The sequence below is a fragment of the Peromyscus leucopus genome, chromosome 3, assembly GCF_004664715.2.
Source record: "Peromyscus leucopus breed LL Stock chromosome 3, UCI_PerLeu_2.1, whole genome shotgun sequence".
NCBI lineage: Eukaryota > Metazoa > Chordata > Mammalia > Rodentia > Cricetidae > Peromyscus > Peromyscus leucopus.
The window spans coordinates 141,747,478-141,766,615 of record NC_051065.1 but is presented as its reverse complement, the minus strand read 5'-3'; the positions used below and the strand labels follow the sequence as shown (position 1 = coordinate 141,766,615).

Below are 19,138 nucleotides of genomic sequence, written 5' to 3'. Positions count from 1 at the left end.
ACTGGCTGCTGGATCACACCAAGGCACCACTGCTTTAGTTTAGATGATGAAAGCTTAAAGTTCTGAGATCAGGCAGACCAAATTAAAGGCCCTCCTTTACATTTCAGATTCTAGGTGTTCACCCTTGAATGTGAGTGATGTCCCTATTCCTGCTTAATGACTCTAGTGCTCCAGGAATCTAGACTTCTCAGGATTTCCACTTTACATACAATGTTTCTCTACCAGGGTCTTCCTTATACTTGAATACTGGTCCCTCTCCTCTATGGTACTAATCATGATGACTATGTAAGTGGTAAAGTTGAATTATCCTCTCTTCCAGGCAGCAATAAATACAGGACCAATTTGGAGGAGACAAAGTTCATATTGAGACAAATAATTTTGATCAGACCAGTTTAGTGGAGAGCAGGAAAAAGATCATTAATGATTAAAGTTCTGAAACCAGGCTCCGAGTGTTAAATTTCTAACTCTGTCCTTTAAACTCTTCCCCAGTGTTGGGATAGACACTTGATTATTCTGAGTTCTAAATTACTTCATGATGATTAAATAGTGACATGATGAGTATGTCTGTACTTAGCACAGGAAAGTAAGGGAAATCCAGTCTATAGTAGTGCATGAGTATTAATATATCCGTAATTAGTCACTTGTGTTATCTTGTAGACACCCCTTCCTATTGTCTTAAGTTCTGTTTTCTTTATCCAGTGTCTTTTCCTTTCTTGGCTGGTTTCTGTACACTGGACCCATTTCCTGAAAATGTGTACATGAGAAAGAAATGCTTGGATGACTTCCTCATCACCAGTGTCCTGACCTACCTCCACACTTGAAGACTAGTATGGCTTAATGCAAAATTCTAGGAATAAAATTATTTCCTTTAGATTTTAAAGGCACGGTAAAGTTTAGATGAATTCTGGATTCTATCATTTTCCCTGCTCGTTCTGAGACTCTTCTTAGGTGACATGGGAGTTGGTGCTTGTAGCTTTCTGAGGATCAGGGAGGTTTCATAGCATAAACCCTTGACCAAAATTTCTGATTCCAAGACAAGAGGCAAGGAAGTAGTGATAGAGCAGGAAATGAGATCCTGGCACCCATGTGGTAGTGTCTGTTATGGAGAGATTCATAGACACTGTCTCAGAAGAATGCCTGCCTTTTTCTGTGGAAGGGGAAAGGCTGCTGTGTGGTGGTATTGTGTTCCCCAAAATATTGTGCATCCTAATAAACTCATCTGGGGTCAGAGAACAGAACAGCCACTAGATACAAAGGCTAGAAAATGGTGGCACTCACACCTTTAATCCTAGCATTCCAGAGGCAGAAATCCATCTGGCCACATTGGAAACAGCCAGGCATGGTGGTACACACCTTTAATCCCATAGAGTGAGCCTGTAATTCCAGGAAGTGAGGGAAGAAGGCAGAAAGATATATAAGGCGTGAGGACCAGGAACTAGAAGCATTTGGCTGGTTAAGCATTTGGCTGGTTAAGCTTTTAGGTTTTGAGAAGCACAGTTCACCTGAGAGCCATTCGGATATGAGGACACAGAGGCTTCCAGTCAGAGGAAACAAGATCAGCTGAGAAGTTGGCCAGGTGAGGTCAGCTGTGGCTTGTTCTGTCTCTCTGATCTTCCAACATTTACCCCAATAACTGGCCTTGGGTTAATAAGAACTTTTAAGATTCCTGCTACACTGCTGTGCTTCTGTTTTATTATACCCCAGTACTTTTCAGCAGAAGAGCACCTAAAGATAAATCCAATCACCAGATGGCAACTACCCACATGGTTCAAAAGAACCCCAAATGGTTCAACAGAGTCCACAGGAAAGCAGGGAAGCAAAGCCTGAAATCCACAGACCAAGAAGATTGTATAAAGGGTCAGATTTTCATGAGAATCCTAAACGCAGTTTCACAAATTTCACCAAGTGTGGATAGAAAATAGTCAATACTGAACTGGAAGAGGAAAACAGTTCTGGAGGAAATTACTACAGCAGCTGCTAGGAAAGTCCATTTTTCTACCTTGCGTCAGCTCATTGTGTGTCTTGTTCCTTCATGGATGCCATGTTACCAAACTTGGGGCCACAAACTTCATTCCAATTCTGATCTAGTCACCCATCCTCAATAGCCAATAGAAAAAGCCAAATCAATAGTGAGAGCAGATCATGGAGACTTATTGAATGTGGCCACATTGGGATAGAGGGACAAAGCTCCAGCAAACCCTTCAAGTTCATTTTCAGGGTCCTGAAGCAGGATCAAAGTTTAAATCAAGGGCCAAGATATGTATGTCTAATTGAGTCCCAGGTGAAGTGAGGTCCCCCACACCACCATTATTATCTGGTTTCAGTCTCATCCTGGAAGGTCATGAGACAAATTACTAGAACTGTTGGAAATCTGTCCCCTTTACAAATTCCTCCTCTAGTTTGTGACTTTTCTGTCTTCTAGCATGAGATTCCTGGGGAAATGGCCATTTGGGGGTCCACTGTTTCAATAATGTGATAGATTGAGAGACACATGTCTCTTCATTTCTTCATTTCTGCCAGGCTGCTTCTAGTGTGTTCTCATTGCTGAGGTGGCCACTGGTTGCCATGAGGCGATAAGGCAGAGGGGTACTGCCTGGGGTGTCCAAGCCATCAAAGGAAGAGTTTGGTTAGTCTGAGTGTCAGTCTGGTCTGATTGAGGCTTTTCCTGTGGCTAGAGATTGTCTAAGCCCATAAGGGAGAGCTTTTCCAATAGGGTTGCTATGTGAAACTAGGACCCCGAATGCCAACAGGATTCTCTCAAACTGTCTACCTTATCTTTCTGAATGTCACGTTTGTTTCTCTTATTTAGTATCTAGTGTCTACCTGAGACTAAAAAACATTGGTTATTTGGTATAGTTCCTCCAAATCCATTTACGGATTTAACCCCCCCCCCATTCCCTCCATTCATCAAGATGGGTATTGAGAGCTGAAGCCTCTGGGAGATGATCAAGTCATGAGGGCAAAGACCTCATAATAGGGATTGGTTCCCTTATGAAAAAGAGACCTAACAGAGACATCTCATTCTTTTCTTTGGGCCCCACCCCCTGAATTTCAGGATGTTCTTCAGCATCCCAAGACAGTATCACCAGTGTGAACTAAGTGCTCAGGAGCCTGTAAGGATGTGGTGCATCCAAACTGCGATAGCAATCTTGACGCAAAATCTGAAGTGCGTCTATGGAAGAGCAGAGAATTAAAGTTTTCTAAGGAATGGATTTTCTTCAAAAGACTGCAGGCTGATAGCTGGGTACAGTGAAGAAGAGATAGGACACAGTGGAAGATCAGCTTTAGTACATTTATTTTGGCATTGCTATCTGTCTTTGCACTACCCACAAGTGATGAAAACAAGATTAAACGCTATTAGGAAGGAGCGTGGATGATAATAGTGGCTTTAAAGCATGTCCATGAGTTTTTCACATCTCCCCTGTACTGAGATACTGTCCTGAATCTATGCAGAATTGTGTGTAAAATAATGAAGCCATTACCTCATGGTGCTAAACACATCAGTGAGATGTCAGAGTGCTCACTGTGTCTGGGGAGGAGACATTAGGGGCAAGAAAGGATCCCGGCATGGGAATCAGTGAGTCTCAGTCACAAGATCTTTAGCATTTGTTTTGTAGGTAACCATTTACTAAAAACTTAAAAAAAAAAACTTTTTAAAAGTCTTTCACAAATACATTTTCTGACGATTGACAGTAACATGTCTAGTTACATCTAGATCAGTACCCTAATTCTGTTTTTTATTCATCGACATACACGATAACAGAAATTATAAACAGAAGAAATGAAACTTAACTTTATATTCAGTTTTAAGTTCTAATGCCTGGCTGAGGAAAATTATGAAATGTATTAGATGTGAGGCATATAACTCTGGGCATAAACTCTGGGCAGTGTTACCTAATTGTGGAGGTACTGGTAATTTTCAAGATGCAGTGTGATGATTGACATGTTCACATTCAGAAGGGAAATGCAGTACTTTCAAACAGGAAGAAAACAGTTGAAGCAGTGGACATGATGATATTGCCGGTACTAGCTTGAAATCCTCTACATGACTGAATATGCATAAAAAACCAAGAAGTTTCAGCCTCATAAACCTAAAAGCCAGAGTGGTACATGAAACCTTTGGAGTGGCTACATGAGAAAATGTGATCTTTTTAACACTGCATTTTTTTCTGGTTAAAGAAAGGAATTTTAAGCTTTTTTTTTTTTTTTAAATCTAGTTGAATGTTAATTTATAAATATACCTCTGTGCAACATTTTAAAGAACCTTCTGAGGACAAATAGTAAAATTGTAGAAATAGATACATTTTGTATTTTTTAAATGATTTTTGTTTTATTTGTGTGGGTGTTCTGCCGACATGTAAGTATATGTACCATGGGCATACAGTATATAGCAGAGGCCAGAAGAGGGGATCAGATCCCCTGGAACTGGAGTTGCAGATAGTCCTGAGCTGTCTTCTGGTCGCTGGAAATCAAACCCTGGTTCCCTGAAAGAGCAGCCAGGGCTCTTAACCCTTGAACTATCTCTCCAGCTCCTAATACATTTTAAAACCCTCTTAGGTGATTAACCAACATTCCATCTTTTATTTTTCATGTACTCCATACATTGTCACTGGACTGAAGAACTGCCCTTCAATTAATTGAGATTGTACATTTTATTTAAAAAAACCTGAAGGTCACTCAGAAAACAACCGTATTACTATTTTAATCCCCAGCGTCTCAACTGGTTGTAAAGTTTTCTTCTGAAGAATTTGATTGTGTTTGAGTCAAAGGTAAAATGGTTAACTAGGTATTAAACTATTTTCAACTTGAAAATAAGGCCTGAAAATTATTAATATAAACATAACAATGTGATGCATTAACTCATCCGTCTTTATATGTAGGGACAATTCAAAGATTCCTAGGACAAAAACAAGAAGCAGTCTATGCATTTTATTTTCTTGTTTCGGTAGTTAAATTTAGTTCATTTGTTTTGCAGGCTTCTTAAGGCCAAGCCACTGAGAGTAATTTGAAAAAAAAAAAAAGAAAAGAAAGAAAGAAGCAGGCTACAAAGGCTGCTTGCGTGGTACCATTTACAAGTTATTCTAGTTGCACATCACAAAGCATCCTCGACCTCTATCTTTACCATGTTTGATGCTTCCCAGATCTAGGTCTGGAGAGTCACTGCTGGTAGGATCAGTAGACTGACCCAGCATCCAAAGATTCCCAGTGGGAAACCCGGTATGCCAGAGGGACCTGGGCTGTCTGACCCTTTCTGTACCGCTTAGGGTCTTTCACTTCGCATGCCAGCCAGGGTTTTTGGTTTCCATGAAGCCTTTTCATCAGGACAACAACCCTGCAGGTGATACCCATCCCCCAGGAAAGTATTGTTGGGGGGGACCATGGTCACCTAAACTGCTTGACCTCTGTGTTTTCAAGAACCCAGGACCACACTTCTGGGCGAACAGGATAAAGTGAATGGAATCGTCTCTCTTTTGAACATGCTTGAAGCCGGGTGTTCATCGCTGGCATCGCTTCTCCTAACCGTGATGACTTCATGCTCTTCACCCTTACACGTTCTTCAAATCCCTGAGTCACACTCTGTTTATGTTGTCTCAGTACCAACTCAAGCACAGGTCCAAACGAAAGGACGCCAGAGAGGCAAGGAAGAGCTGGGGTGGAGAAACCAGGCCAGCCACGGGTGCCAGGCAAAGGTCAAAATGCAAGTACAGAACATTTCAGCCCGGGCTACAGATCTCGTGACGCCTGGCACTTTTCCCCCACCAGACTCCTGATCCCATTGCTCTGGAAACAGCTGGATTTTCTTCCTGTGTGTTTGTTTTGGGCACCAAGCAAGAAACACGAAGGGGAGGGAAGAAGACATTTGTTAGAGCGTTCTTTGGGTTAAAAATATCTTTAATATCAAATCACAATAATAAAAAATAGAAAAAAGATTTTTTATTTTCGTTAGAAGTTTTAGAGTGATTTAAAAAAGCTTATGCGTAACGGACACACACAGGCACAAAGAATCAATGTTTCTGTCCACCCCCATCCAGAAGATCCTTCGCGCCGGGGGCGGGGTGGGGGCGGGGCTTCATGATGTCACAACACCGCCCTGGTGTTTTTGTGTTCCCAGCTCTTGGGGAAAGCCACCCGATTTCTTTACCTGGTGGTCTTTTACCTTCGGGCCGGGAGATCTCCAGATCCCTCTCTGGACGTTTGGCCACGTAGTACGGCGACGGGCGCGTGGGAGCTGACGCGGGTGGAGCGATTGTGATCAGCTTGACATTGATCGGGGGCGGCCAGACGCGAGACACAGTCACCAGCGCGCGCTGCAGGCCCCGTCCGGGGAGCCCGAAAAACCTGCGGTCCATCATGAAGTTCCAGTATAAGGAGGACCATCCCTTCGAATATCGGAAAAAGGAAGGTGAAAAGATTAGGAAGAAATACCCGGACCGGGTGCCGGTGAGTGGGGGCGGGGAGGGGGAGAGCGAGCTGGGGAATTCGGGAGCTGGTTGCCCTGAAGCTGGAGGGTAGCCTGGCGCTGGCGGGTGGCCTGGAGCAGGAGGGTAGCTTGGCACTGGCGGGTGGCCCTGACATAGGAGGGTCCCCAGAATCTTATCCTGATCGGCTTTGACAAACCGATATCCCCAGGGCCTGTGCCCACCTTTGGCATCTCGAAAGCGCAACCTGCGTGGCGGGTGACTCAGCAGGATTCAGCTCTCGTGGAGGTGGGGAATGTGCGCGTGGCACGGCCTGTGTGTGCGGGAGCGACTGGTTGGGGGCCCAGGCCGGATGTTTCTAGAGAACGCAGCGCAACCATGGAGTGGCAGGTGTGGTGAGCCTTGCGACCATCCACGTCTGCTTTACCTGGTTCTCCATGAATCTGAGCTTCGTCCTCATTTCCTTGAGCTTAGGAGGAAAAACTTGAGAAGCCAGTAGATTCTACCCTGCATTTTCTTAGAATTAGGAGGCGGGGGGAGCTCCACCAGGCGGGCCCCGCAAACAAGGTCACACTGCGCCACAGTCAGCTTGCTTCATCATCATTACTGTCTCCCTGACCATGCGATGCTAAAGAAGGCCTTATCCTGCACTGGGGATGGGTTGGGCTCTTGGATCCCAAGAGCGAGGACTGAGAACCATTTCCTACACGAAATTACACCCCGATTTAAACAGTTAAAACCTAGTTCATGCAGTTAGGAGAAAAATACTGAGGGAGTCTTCAGCATCCGGGTGTTTTTCCCTTTACCCCCTCCCCCGCCCAATTGCCTGTTTTTTTTTTTTTTTTTTCCTTCTCTTTTGAAAGCTACGCAGCAGAATTGGAAGCTGAGGACATTACTGTTAGATACTGTGGATAGAGGAGCAGGGGCTTTTAAAATCGTCCTCTTTATCTGTACAGGCAATGATGTTAGATTAGCATTACTAGGAAACTTAAAAGAGCTGGACTTAACCTAATAATTTTTCTTGATGCGTAAGTACTCTTAGGGGGATTCTTCCTCAGTCCTTATCTTAGTTATCATTTCTACAAGATATGTAGGCCCAACTGGAAAAAGTTCCCAGCCCCATTTCCTGTTTGGAAGTGGGTAGTTAACTATCCCACCATTCTCCAGCATTACACACAAGGGTCTTAAGGGAAAGGCTGGAAACACACTAGCCCTGCCTTCTTAGTACACACTCCTTCACATGTTCCCATGGAGGACTGCTTTGAAAATTTGTTTGTCAGTACCCCCCCTTTAATATTTTAATAGACGCGTGGACCACATAGCAGTCAGCACTCTGAATGTCTTGTCTGCATATTCACAGACTCACCTCACACTATCACAATCCTTGTGCCACACATGTAAGCCTGAAGCACAGGGAAGTGAAGTCACCACCCAGAGATCTGACATTGCCGGCTGGCAGAGTGGAATTTCAGCCTGGCTGCCATGCTTCAGGGCTTCTGGAGCCCTTGACCTTCAGGTTGTCCTTTTTTTCCAGTTTGTAGTACAGTTCGATTAACCAGAATTAAGTGTACACCTTACATGGTCGAGTCCTGGACGTAGGTTAAGTCTTGCTGCCATCCAGAGTTCAGCTGGTAGGCCAGTGCCAGTCAGGAAACCCAAGCGAATGTCTACTCGTTATTAAGAACGTTATTAAGAGATACACACTGTGGCATGTACCCATCTCCAAATTCAGTTAAAATCCCTGTATTTCCTCAAAATAGGAGCCTTTCTCATTCAATTGGTTGCTGCACTCAACTAGAATATTTTAGTTTCTCCTTATTCTCCTGCTCATGGCTTGATGTTTAATGTTTAACTTGAGTGATAATTTATAAGCAAAGAAAGCCTCTCTCAGGTCTCGTGGATCTGCAGCCCGAGAGGTTCTCAACCTATGGCTCTTATCCTGGTTGTGAGAGAAGAGCTCTGCTAAATGGCGGAGATTTGGGTTGGGGGGCAGCCCTGGGGATGGAGCCGTTTGCCCAGTGGCCTCTCCATCACTGGGTATACCCTTAGCCCCAGAGACGTGGTTTTTGTTGCAGAGTTGTAGCCAGAGTTCCTAGGCCTTGGGCACAGAACTGAATCTTACTATGCTCAGGTCTACAGAAAAGCCACTAAGTTTCTAAGGCAGTCTGACTCACAACCTAAGCTTGGCCTCAGAAGAGGTACGCGTGGGCCTTGGGAGAGGGGATCATGGGATCCTGAAATAACAGAGTGTTGGAAACCTGTAATAGCAGGAACTGCTGGACACACTATTTTTAAACATTTGTAAACAGCCCTATGGTGTATGAGCCACCTGCCACAGATGGAGAAAACAGTTTTTTTTCCCTCTTCTTTGTGGGAGCTGCCAGGTCTCAGAGTTCCTGTGGTAAATACCAGGGCTCCCCTTGTTTCCTGTGCTCGGTCATATGTAGCCTGTCTTCTTTCCTTCCTCATTTTTGGTCCATTACTAGTCTCCTTTTCAAGCTCTTTTCTGTTTAATTTGAAGCTTTGGATTCACCTCTGTCTACCCAGGCATTTATGTGTACTTACTTGTGTGGTCTTTTGAGGTGTAGCTTGTGCAGAAGCCTAGACAGGTCTGAGACACCCTGAAGGTCACACAGTGTCTAGGGACACTTGTCCAGTGTCTGTTTCTGCTCCCTCACTTTTTGGTATTTTCCATTTCTCATATCTGAGATGAGTTTTTCCAAAATGAAGACTCTAACGTTAATATTCTTGCAATCTATTTTCTGTTTTCTAAGTAAATATATAAACATCTAAGATTTTGTGTGTCCTTTTCTTTGTTACAAAAATGCATAACCTTTAAAAATGTTATAAAAATATTTAATGTAGATATTATAAAATCCTGACATAGTTAATAATGCAGAATGATCCAGTGCATTGCTCTCATAAAGTGTCACTCATAAAACAATTCACAGTAGTTTTCACTTAGCGGTGAACACTGTTTTGCAAAGACTGAAGTCTGAGCCACGTTACCTGTGTATTAGCTGTCACTGTGGCTGTGTCTGAGATAGTCGCCTTCTAGAAGGTAAGAGAGCTCCTGGCTTCAGACGTCTTCATGTGTGCTCACGTGGCTCCATTCTTTGGGCCGGTGGTGAGTCAGCCTATCATGGTGGGAGCATGGAGGGCTCAACGACCTAGAACTCCATGAGGTCCCACCCCTTAAGGTTCCCACCACTTACTTGTGCATAGCACCAAGGTAGGAGCACTTCTTTAACACAGGGGCCTTTGGAAGGCAGTGAAGGTCTAAGCTGTAATGTTATGTCTGTAATAAATGGCGTTTCCCACACTCTGTGTATGTGTGTGTAAGTGTGTGCACATGTGAGGAGGCAGGTGTGTGAATGTGTGCAGGTATGCATGCACGTGGTAGAGGCCAGAGGTTGATGTCTGGTGCAGTTCTTGGCTGCTCTTCACATTTCTCACTATGAACCCAGAGCCCGCCACTTCAGTTAGTCCAGCCAGACAGCCTGGCCCAGGATCTCAGTCTCTGCCTTCCCAGCACTGGGATTAGTGTTGGGCCCACACATCTGCCTGGCATTTACACAGATTTTAGGGATCTCAAATCAGTCACCAAACTTTCACATATAGTGCTTTTATCACCACACCATCTCCAGAGTCCATAAATGGTATTTTAGAAAAAAGAATAAAACTGATAGGTCATTAGATTATCCTAGAAACACAGGACAACTTCCTGATTTTTTTAAATGAAATGCCATAAGGTAAATGGTCTTTTACTGTTCTTATAGGTAATTTGTAGTTGTATAAGATCAAGGAGCGTTGGAAGCAAGGACTGAAAAATTACACTGAGCCTGGATACTGTGGGCAAATTTAAGGTGTGGAAGGAAAAAGGCAATGCTAGGGTCTTCAGTTTTCATCCCTCTCCTGTTCTCCTTCCAGGTCATCGTGGAGAAGGCTCCTAAAGCCAGGGTCCCTGATCTGGACAAGAGGAAGTACCTTGTGCCCTCTGACCTCACCGGTAACAATCTTTCTCTCTTCTGACCCTTCGTTGCAGGCAAAGCATTTTTGATATTTATTTCAAGTCTAAGCTGGTGACCATATGGGTTGTGACTATGCATGGCTTCGTCAGGGAGCTGGCCAGTGTAGTCAGGCACACTGTGCCCTTCTGTTTCCAGTTCTGTTTGGATTTCCCAATGACTCACGTGTCTCGCTCATGAAGACACAGCAAAGCAGTACTCTGGAGTAAAGGAACAATTGTCTGTCATTTAAACCACTTTAAAAATCAGCCACGGTGATCTGGAGGTCCATTTGTTACAAAGCCAGCCCAGTATCATGGGAGGATCACATTTCAGAGATTCATATCTAAATGCTTTATCTTTTAAACATATTTCTGTTTGGGGGACAAAAACTGAAGACACTAGCATATCTTCTGTTTTGAATTACATGTATTTAGACTTTACCTTGTTCTGAATGAAGTGCCAGGTGATTTCAGGATACTCTGGACAAATTCTTTTAGACACGTTTGCCCTGGAGTTCATGCATTTGTCAGCCTTCCAGAAGCTTTTTATGGTTTGCAGGGACAGGCTAAACATTGAATAGACTCATTGCCCTGATATTTGCCCCATTGTGCTGGACTGTCCAGAGTCCAGTGGATCTCTTCGTACTGTTAGCTCTCAGGGTGGGAATGGAGCTGGAAAAGCATCAGGGGTCCGTTTTAGACAGGAATTCTTTGATCTACATCATACTCCCCCACAGTAGTCATTAGGCTGGGTGAGTATGCTAACGTTGGGTCTGAGGTTGAATAAGGAGGAAGAGAAGCAGTCCCGCCGTGGTGTGTCAGGGACCGTGCAGGCCTCAGTTTCTCTTTTGCCACTAAGGATCTTGGGTCTTTGAGACCCAGGATTTGACTCTGAGAAGCTTGTTCTTATGCTAAAGGGGATAGATACAATAGATTTTGGTTTTCCTGAGATTTCCCCTTTTACTAATCCTTTTTCTTTTCTTGCCCTCCTCTCTGTTTCCTCCATGTAGTTGGCCAGTTCTACTTCTTAATCCGGAAGAGAATCCACCTGAGACCTGAGGACGCCTTATTCTTCTTTGTCAACAACACTATCCCTCCCACGAGTGCCACCATGGGCCAGCTGTATGAGGTAATGGATTTGGTCACAATACCGCACAGCCTGGTGTCCCCAGCTCTGGTTCCAGGGTTTGTTAACACACCTGGGAAGTAGGGCAGGAGGTGTTATTTATGGGGATCCTCTTACACATGGCAGTGTGAAGCTGGGAGATTAGATACCCCTGTCCTTTAGGGATGGAGCACCTTCTCGGTTTAATCTTCTGAAATTTCTTTTCAATCTTGCCTGATTTGAGTAGTTCTTGATAGCAAGGGATCACCAGGAGCCCATCGTTCTATTACTTTCTGTGGAAGCATAATTTGTTAGTGAACTGTCCACTCCACCTCCTCGTCAGTCATCCTCATCTAGCCCTAGACTTGAGAAAGGAAACACCAGCTGCACTTGGCCCCTTTTCCATCTGAACCTGGAGCTCTGTCTTCACAGTCCCCGCATAAACTCTACAGATTTGGCTTATGGCAACCACATCCAGAAGCTCTTCTTTCTAGAACAAACCTAAGACCACCAAGAGTTCCCATTATCTGAGAACAGTGAATGAATTAAAATATAAAATTAAGGGAGAATTTGATTGGAGAAAAAGTGTAATTAGGACTTCATATATAAGTGATATGATCTAAGATTGCAACTGTACTTCTTCTTGAACACTGTCACACAAGATGCTGCCTTCCCGTTGTGCCCCATTAGTCACATAATGTCGAGTCGCCTCTAGTCTTGTCCTTATTCCATAGCATTTATTCCCTGTGACTATGCATGTCAGTATGTGTTTTGTGATATCTGTGCTCTCTTTGCTAGGGTGAAGGGGTTTTTTGTTTGTTTTTGTTTTGCATGTGTGTGTGCACACAGGTAGGTGGAAGTCGGAGGACAACTTAGGGTGTCATCTTCAAGAACACTGTGAGCCTCCCTTGAGATGGGTCTCTCTTTGACTTGGAGCACACCAATAAGCTGGCCTGGCTGGCCAGTGAGCCCCAGGGATCCTCCTGTGTGTCTACCTCCCCAGTGCTGGGGTTGCAAGCACACAGAACACTGCACATGCCATTTTTATCTGGTTTCTGGGCATTGAACTCAGGTCCTCTGGGCTTGCAAGGCAAGTGCTTGACTGAGTGACCTCCCTCCCCCAGGCAGAGAATAATATTTTTTCCAAGATAAGAATTATTTCCCAATGTTTTGTTGGTGAAAGCTTTGAAAACATGCCAAGAAAGTTGAAACTTACTGAAAAGACAGACTGGCTTACCAGGGTTCAGCTCACATTGTACTGTTCTTGGTTTTTGATTTTCATACTTGTACGTATCATATTTCAATCACATTCATCCCTGCCCCTTACCCTCTCTCTTTCCCCTCCCACTCTTGCTTATCTTCTTAGCTAGACGACCTATTTCCATTTTTTTTTTTCCAATCCAATGGATGTCGTTAGGGTCATTTATAGGCCAGTGGGAAGTTTGATTATGGAAGCATGGTCACCTTACCAGTGACTTCTCACCCCCATTAAATTCTTTCTTTTTTTTCTACCACGAAATTCCCTGAACTTTGGAGGGGGCAGTTTAGATAAACCATTTGTGGCCAGACATTAATCACTTAAATCTGTTCTTTGACCAATTATTAGGCTCTGAAGTCACTGTTGACCACTGCAAAAAGAAATTCCCCTGACTAAAGCTGACTGTAGAATGAATGTTTTACTGAAGTTATTTTTCTGCTGTTGCTGATATATGCTCTCTATAAAACTTGTGTTTATGAAGTCAGAGACCAACATGTAGTTGATACCTCTTCCTATTTTTTCTTCCTTTTTTTTTCCTTTTTCCCAGTACTAGAACTTGAACTAAGGCCTCACACATGCTAGGCGAATGCTCTACCACTGGGCTGCATGCCCAGCCTTCTTCCATCCTTTTAATGGAGGCTAATGATGACTCAGGTGTCTCCTCTTCAAGGTTGTTCAAGACTCAGAATCACAGAGACAATGAACATGAATGTTTAATATTCTCTGAACTGTTTTCTCATCTCCTCTTTTAGGACAACCACGAGGAAGACTATTTTCTGTATGTGGCCTACAGTGATGAAAGTGTCTATGGGAAATGAGGCAGAAGCCCAGCAGATGGGAGCACCTGGACTTGGGGGTAGGGGTGGGGTGCGCGTGGGACTTGGGGAACCAGAGGGAGGGCTCCCAACCATGGAGGAGACGCAAGGTGAAGACATCGGAAAACATCACACCGCACACACTGTCGTCTTTTTTTCACAAGCTCAATTGTTAGTTTTCTCTGCTTCCTCAGCCCAGGAAGAACTTGTGTTGGATTGGCTGTGAGAGCGGGATGGGGACGACATCATTCACAGCCTTCCTGTGAGTTTTCGTGCAGTTTCATGAGAAGGTTGGGAGGAGGGCAGGTGGCCACTAGAGAAGAAGAATACAGTTCAGCAGCAACTCCTGTCTCTTTGGGCAGAGGTTTGATTTTTGGTATTTGCATAGGCCACATAGGGAAAGGGGGAAAAATGCTTTAGGAGCTGTAGGGGACCATACCTAAGGGACCAAAAAATACCCACTGTCAATGAAGCATTGTGACCCCTGACTTCTGTCTCCAATTCCTCCCTCTCCTAATCCTTTTCTGCCACACAAGTGTCACAGCACCGCCCCAAGTGTGGCAGTGGACGTTCCCACAGACTTTTAGATGGAGTCCTTTTGGGAGATAGGGTTGTGCAGGAACGTAGTTATGATTGCCCGTAGTTTGGACGACATTAAACTGGAGTTCAGGGTTGAACATTTCTGCTCCTCATTCCATAAGTACCTTAGAATTTCAGGAGCCTCAGGATCAGTCCTTTAGCATTTCCTTCAGCTTTCTCATGTACAGGCACAGAGTGTCTACTGGAGGGTCCTGGTTACAAGGTAAGCTAGATTACACACCTGCCAATTATCCTCCCCCTGCCGCGGGCTCTTCAGTCTCACACGCACTGGAATGCTAAGTGATGGCCAGCTGTTTCCCTCCCTGCCATCTGCTATTCAGAAAAGATGGAGTGAGGACTCCAGCGTTTCATGGGGGTTTTACTCATTCATTTTCATCTAGGGGCTATGTGGGGAGGGGGCGGGAGCAGGAACTGCATTCACACATGACATTTCAATTCATCTCTACAAATGAAGAGCGTCCTCCCTGTTGGGAGCAATCTGTATGTCTGCTTTGTCAGCTGCAGGTTCTGATACTTTGAAGTCAATGTTGTCAGGCCAGGGAAATAAAATAATTGCTTACCTTAAAAATCCACTGAATGCGGAATTGTCACCTTTTTTTTTCCCTTTTGGTTTGCATTTGAATGAAGGTTATGCGGACACTTGAGTTTTCAAAGAGGTGGGTGTGGGGTTGGCAGTGTGCGCTTACATAGGGTCAGATGTATATGTGTTCATTTAGTTGTTGCCCAGGGTGAATGTCACAGTGTTGTGTGCCTGAAGTGTTTGTGTGCATGATTTTCTGCCTGGTGTGTAAGTGCCCAGTCGCTGCTTCATGTGTTTCTCAAAGCTAAAGTCTGCCTGCCTCACTGTGGAGGGCTGGTGCGTGCTGTGCTAATTAGGTATGCAAATGTCTATCTAGCCTTTGTCCCAGATTTGGCGGGCAGCTGCATATGCCAGTAATTATGAGCAAGTGACTTAGAAGATTCTGCTGAGCCTTCAAGTCTGATTTCTGCCCCAGGCGTCACTGCAGGTCCCAAACACAGCTTATTCTCTCCATTATGCTTCACAAGAGGCTAACTTCTTCCAGACGAGGAGATAGACAGCATGGCTTGTGGAGTCAAGGACAATTCAGTGTCTTCTAGCTATATGTGGGTCTTTCATTGAGTCAGGAAGCCTATGTGGCTAGGCTGTGGGGTTGGAAATCATAGAGAACAAACAGCCAGGACGAGTGAAGAACTCTTAGTTCCGTTTCTAACCCTCTGAATTCTTGGCAGCTCCACACCTAGGTGGTAGCTTCCTCTTTGTTTTTGAGAAATAAGATTGAGTCATTAGAAAGGAATTAGGAAAGTCATAGAAGATCTATGCCAGGATTCTACCAACCTGCCCACCGAACTGATGGAGAAAATTCAGTTAGGATTGAGAGAAAGAGGGAAGCCTGGACCAGGAAAAAAAACTTTTCTAGAAAATGGAAATGGGTTGAAGTGAGTATAATATATGAAAATAGATGCCTATGGTTACAGAAACGACAGTGTGCTGTAATCTGACAAAGCCAAGAGGAGGCTTATGCTTGGGCTGTTGATATGAAAGCTATTTTGAAACTATTACCCACCACCTAGGAGTAGGACTGGGTGTTCCAAAGGGTGCACAGCAGGACCTGTGCCTTCTGGGCTCATCAGAAACAGCAGGCCTTTGCTGAACTGGACCTTCGAATTCAGGGACTGTCTCCCAGGAGGCCCTGACTTTTTCCAGTCCCACTTTTTGCTAGATTTTTCAGACGAAAAAATTATTATTGGATGGGACATCACTATTTTAGACCAGCACCATTTCACAGATGCATAATTTTAATTAACTTAGCTAAGTTTAGGCCCAGTGCTCTGCTTAGAACTCTGTTTCCTGAATACAGGATCTTAACACCTCATAGTTTCCACAGTCTTATCTGCTTAATTCCTTCAGGCCTTGCTGGCTTCCTGTAAACTGAAAGCAGTATGGGAAATGTTTTGGTAACCTGGGCTCTATGTTCCAAGTCACATTAATTGGCTAACTCCAGATCTGCTCTGTCAGGATGGAGTTTACTGATATACCAAGCAAGTCATTCTTTCCTTTAGAGGCCATGTGACATCAGCATCAGAGACAAGTCTAGTTCTGTATTTGCTGGAAAAATCCGGACTATATGCAAGGGTAAGCTTGGACATTTGCCAAGGGCAATCCTTTCTTATGACTGGTTCTCTAGTGGATAAAATAGCTGGTCGGTCTCCTTATCTTTAGAGTAGAAGTCTCCTCCATCAAGATGTACAGTGGTGGTGCATTTTGGCTGTGTATCCCAGTGGGGACCACAGCCCTGTGTGACTGGAGCCTAGATAGAGAATCCCATTTCTGAATACCAGAATGTTGCTTACTTTTCTTCTAATGCTGAATTGCTTGCTTCTCTCAAAGCATCCTGTACCTATTTAAAGGTATAGTCTGTATTGTATATTCAGAGGCTAAGATTACAAAATAACAAAACATGATGTTAAGTAATGTAAGTGATGAGGCTAATGAGTGTACTTCCTGGCATGCTAACAGCAGCCTCAGGTGACTCTCCAGGGTCAGGTGCTGTTTCCTGGGCCCTGCCCTGATTCTTGGGATGCTACCCTTTGGGAATATTAACATGAAGATTATAATTCCATATAAATAGCTATGAGATGATTTTGAAGGTGTGTGGCACAGAAGCATGGATATACATGTCTGGGGAGACAACATGAAATCAGCTGTAGCAATGAAAATATCCAGGCATTCTGGAAAATAACCTGGTTATTAATTCCCTTTTATCTAGCTTTCACATTGTAATTTGTTTGTCAGTACTGGGCATGAATCCATTGCCTCACATGTACTAGTTAAGTATTCTGTCTCTTGGTTGTATTCCCAGCCCTCTGTGTAAACCATTACTCCACTGTCTTTGTATTTTTCCAAGTATTTAAATAAGTAGCAATACTTATTTAAATTTTCATTTTTTTTTACTAAGAAATTTCCTAGTTACCCTACATACCACCCACAGATCCCACCTCCTCCCTCCTCCCACCTCCCAGCCCTCCCTCCCAAGCCACCCCCATCCCCACATCCTCCAAATCAAGGTCTCCCACAGGGAGTCAGCAGAGCCCAGCACACGGAGCTGAGGCAGGTTGACACCCCTTCCCATGCGGCTGCACAAGGTGCCACACACCGCAGGCACCAGCTCCCAAAAGCCTGCCCATGCACCAGGGATGGATTCCGACCCCCACCCCCTCCCCCGCCTGGGTGTCCCACAAACAGTTAGAGCTAAACAGTATCCAGTGGGCCTAGTCCAGTCCCATGAAGGCTCCACATCCACTAGTCCACAATTCATGGGTCTGCAACAGTCTGGCCAGTCATCTCTGCACGTCTTCCCATCATGATCTCGAGGTCCCCTGCCCACAGAATCCCTCCTCTCCATCAACTGGTTTCCCCGAGCTCAGCCTGGCACCAGACCGCGGATCCCTGCATTTACCTCCATCAGTCACTGGATAAAGGCTCTCTTAGTTCAAGCTGGAAGCCATTTTCATTTTTTTTTAACGTGTGAACCCACTCAATATTTCCAGAAGCTGATTTTTGCTTCTTTAACTGGTTCTGAAGTGAATTATTTCCTCAAAGCATCCTGAGTAATTATTTTCTTCCTAGGTGGTAGCTGTTGCCTACCTGTCTACTCCTCTTTGCCTCAATATTATTTCAATGCAAGCTACACGATCAGTTCCTGCCTGTAGCTTGTTCTCTTGGAAACAGCTGGAAAAACAGTTTTTCTCAGCCTAATAATAGGGCCAACTAGCTAACTAATGAAAGAATGATACAAATGCTGGAGCCTCTACCCACAAACCAGAAGACTTTTATTGTGAACTTGATTGCCCCATTGTGTTATAGGCCCTACCTCTAACAGTTCTTACAATTCTGGACACTTTGGTCCTTGGTAAACACATATGACCAGAGCAGTTCCCAAGGGTGAAGTATCAGGAAGTGGTCACCCTGAGAAGTAATTGCATGATGCATTTTACCATGCCCTTGGCAGGCATGCAATTTTCATCAGTGACTGATGTCCTAAAGTATTGTGCATGGTCAGCATCATGGGGCCATCTATACTGCAGTCCTGTTTGAAACCACAGTGCATTTAAAGTCCTTAGGACTTTCCTTTAAAGTTGCTTAGCTCCATGGCCAGCAGCATGACTCAGTGGGTAGAGGCATGTCCTGCCAAGCTTTGCAATCTGAGTTCCATCTCCAGGTCTCACATGGTGGGAGGAGAGAGCTGGCAGATGGTACACACACACACAAACACCCTTTCATGAAGTTACTTAGCTCCTAAAATTCTAATAAAATGATTCTGAGAATCCTTGGATGAGTAATTTCTGGATTTAAACACATTTGTTTTCTTTCTTGGAATACATTTATTTAACCAGATTTCTCTGTGACACTCCCACACTTAAATTCTATGTCCTTTGATCTTATTCTCCTCTATTGCTCTTTCCTATCACCACACTCTCTCCCTTTCCCCTTACGTTCTTGTAGTCCCCCTTTCACTTTCATACCCATACCCTGCCCCCGATTCCATATTAAGCACATTCTTATAAAGAACAACAGAAAAGTTTGCCTGGGACGGATGTCAACAATTTGGCCCTCAGAAATCTTCTCCCAAGTCATTTTTTAGAATCATTACTTGTAGCTGGAGTTTCCTCCAGTCCTGCCTGGTCCACAGTCGGGACAAATCTCTCTCACCCACCAGTCCCATAGTCCCATAGCCCACTTATAAAATAAACATACAGATGCTTATATTATTTAAAATGCTTGGCCATTAGCTCAGGCCTACCGTTGTCTAGCTCTTACTCTTATACTCAGCCCCATTTTTGTTAACCTATATATCGCCACGTGTTCCGTGGCTTTACCTGCTGCCTTTACATGATGCTCCCTGGACGGCA

At 44.3% G+C, this 19,138-nt stretch overlaps 1 protein-coding gene across 1 annotated transcript; it reads left to right on the top strand.

The window, feature by feature from the left end:
- The first annotated feature begins 6,097 nt into the window (after positions 1–6,097).
- Positions 6,098–14,783, top strand: Gabarapl1 (GABA type A receptor associated protein like 1). The gene is made up of 4 exons (XM_028881499.2): positions 6,098–6,441; positions 10,350–10,428; positions 11,439–11,557; positions 13,544–14,783. Exons 1-4 carry the CDS (start codon positions 6,352–6,354, stop codon positions 13,607–13,609), a joined length of 354 nt encoding a protein of 117 aa, XP_028737332.1. The 5' UTR covers positions 6,098–6,351; the 3' UTR covers positions 13,610–14,783.
- The last annotated feature ends 4,355 nt before the right edge of the window (positions 14,784–19,138 follow it).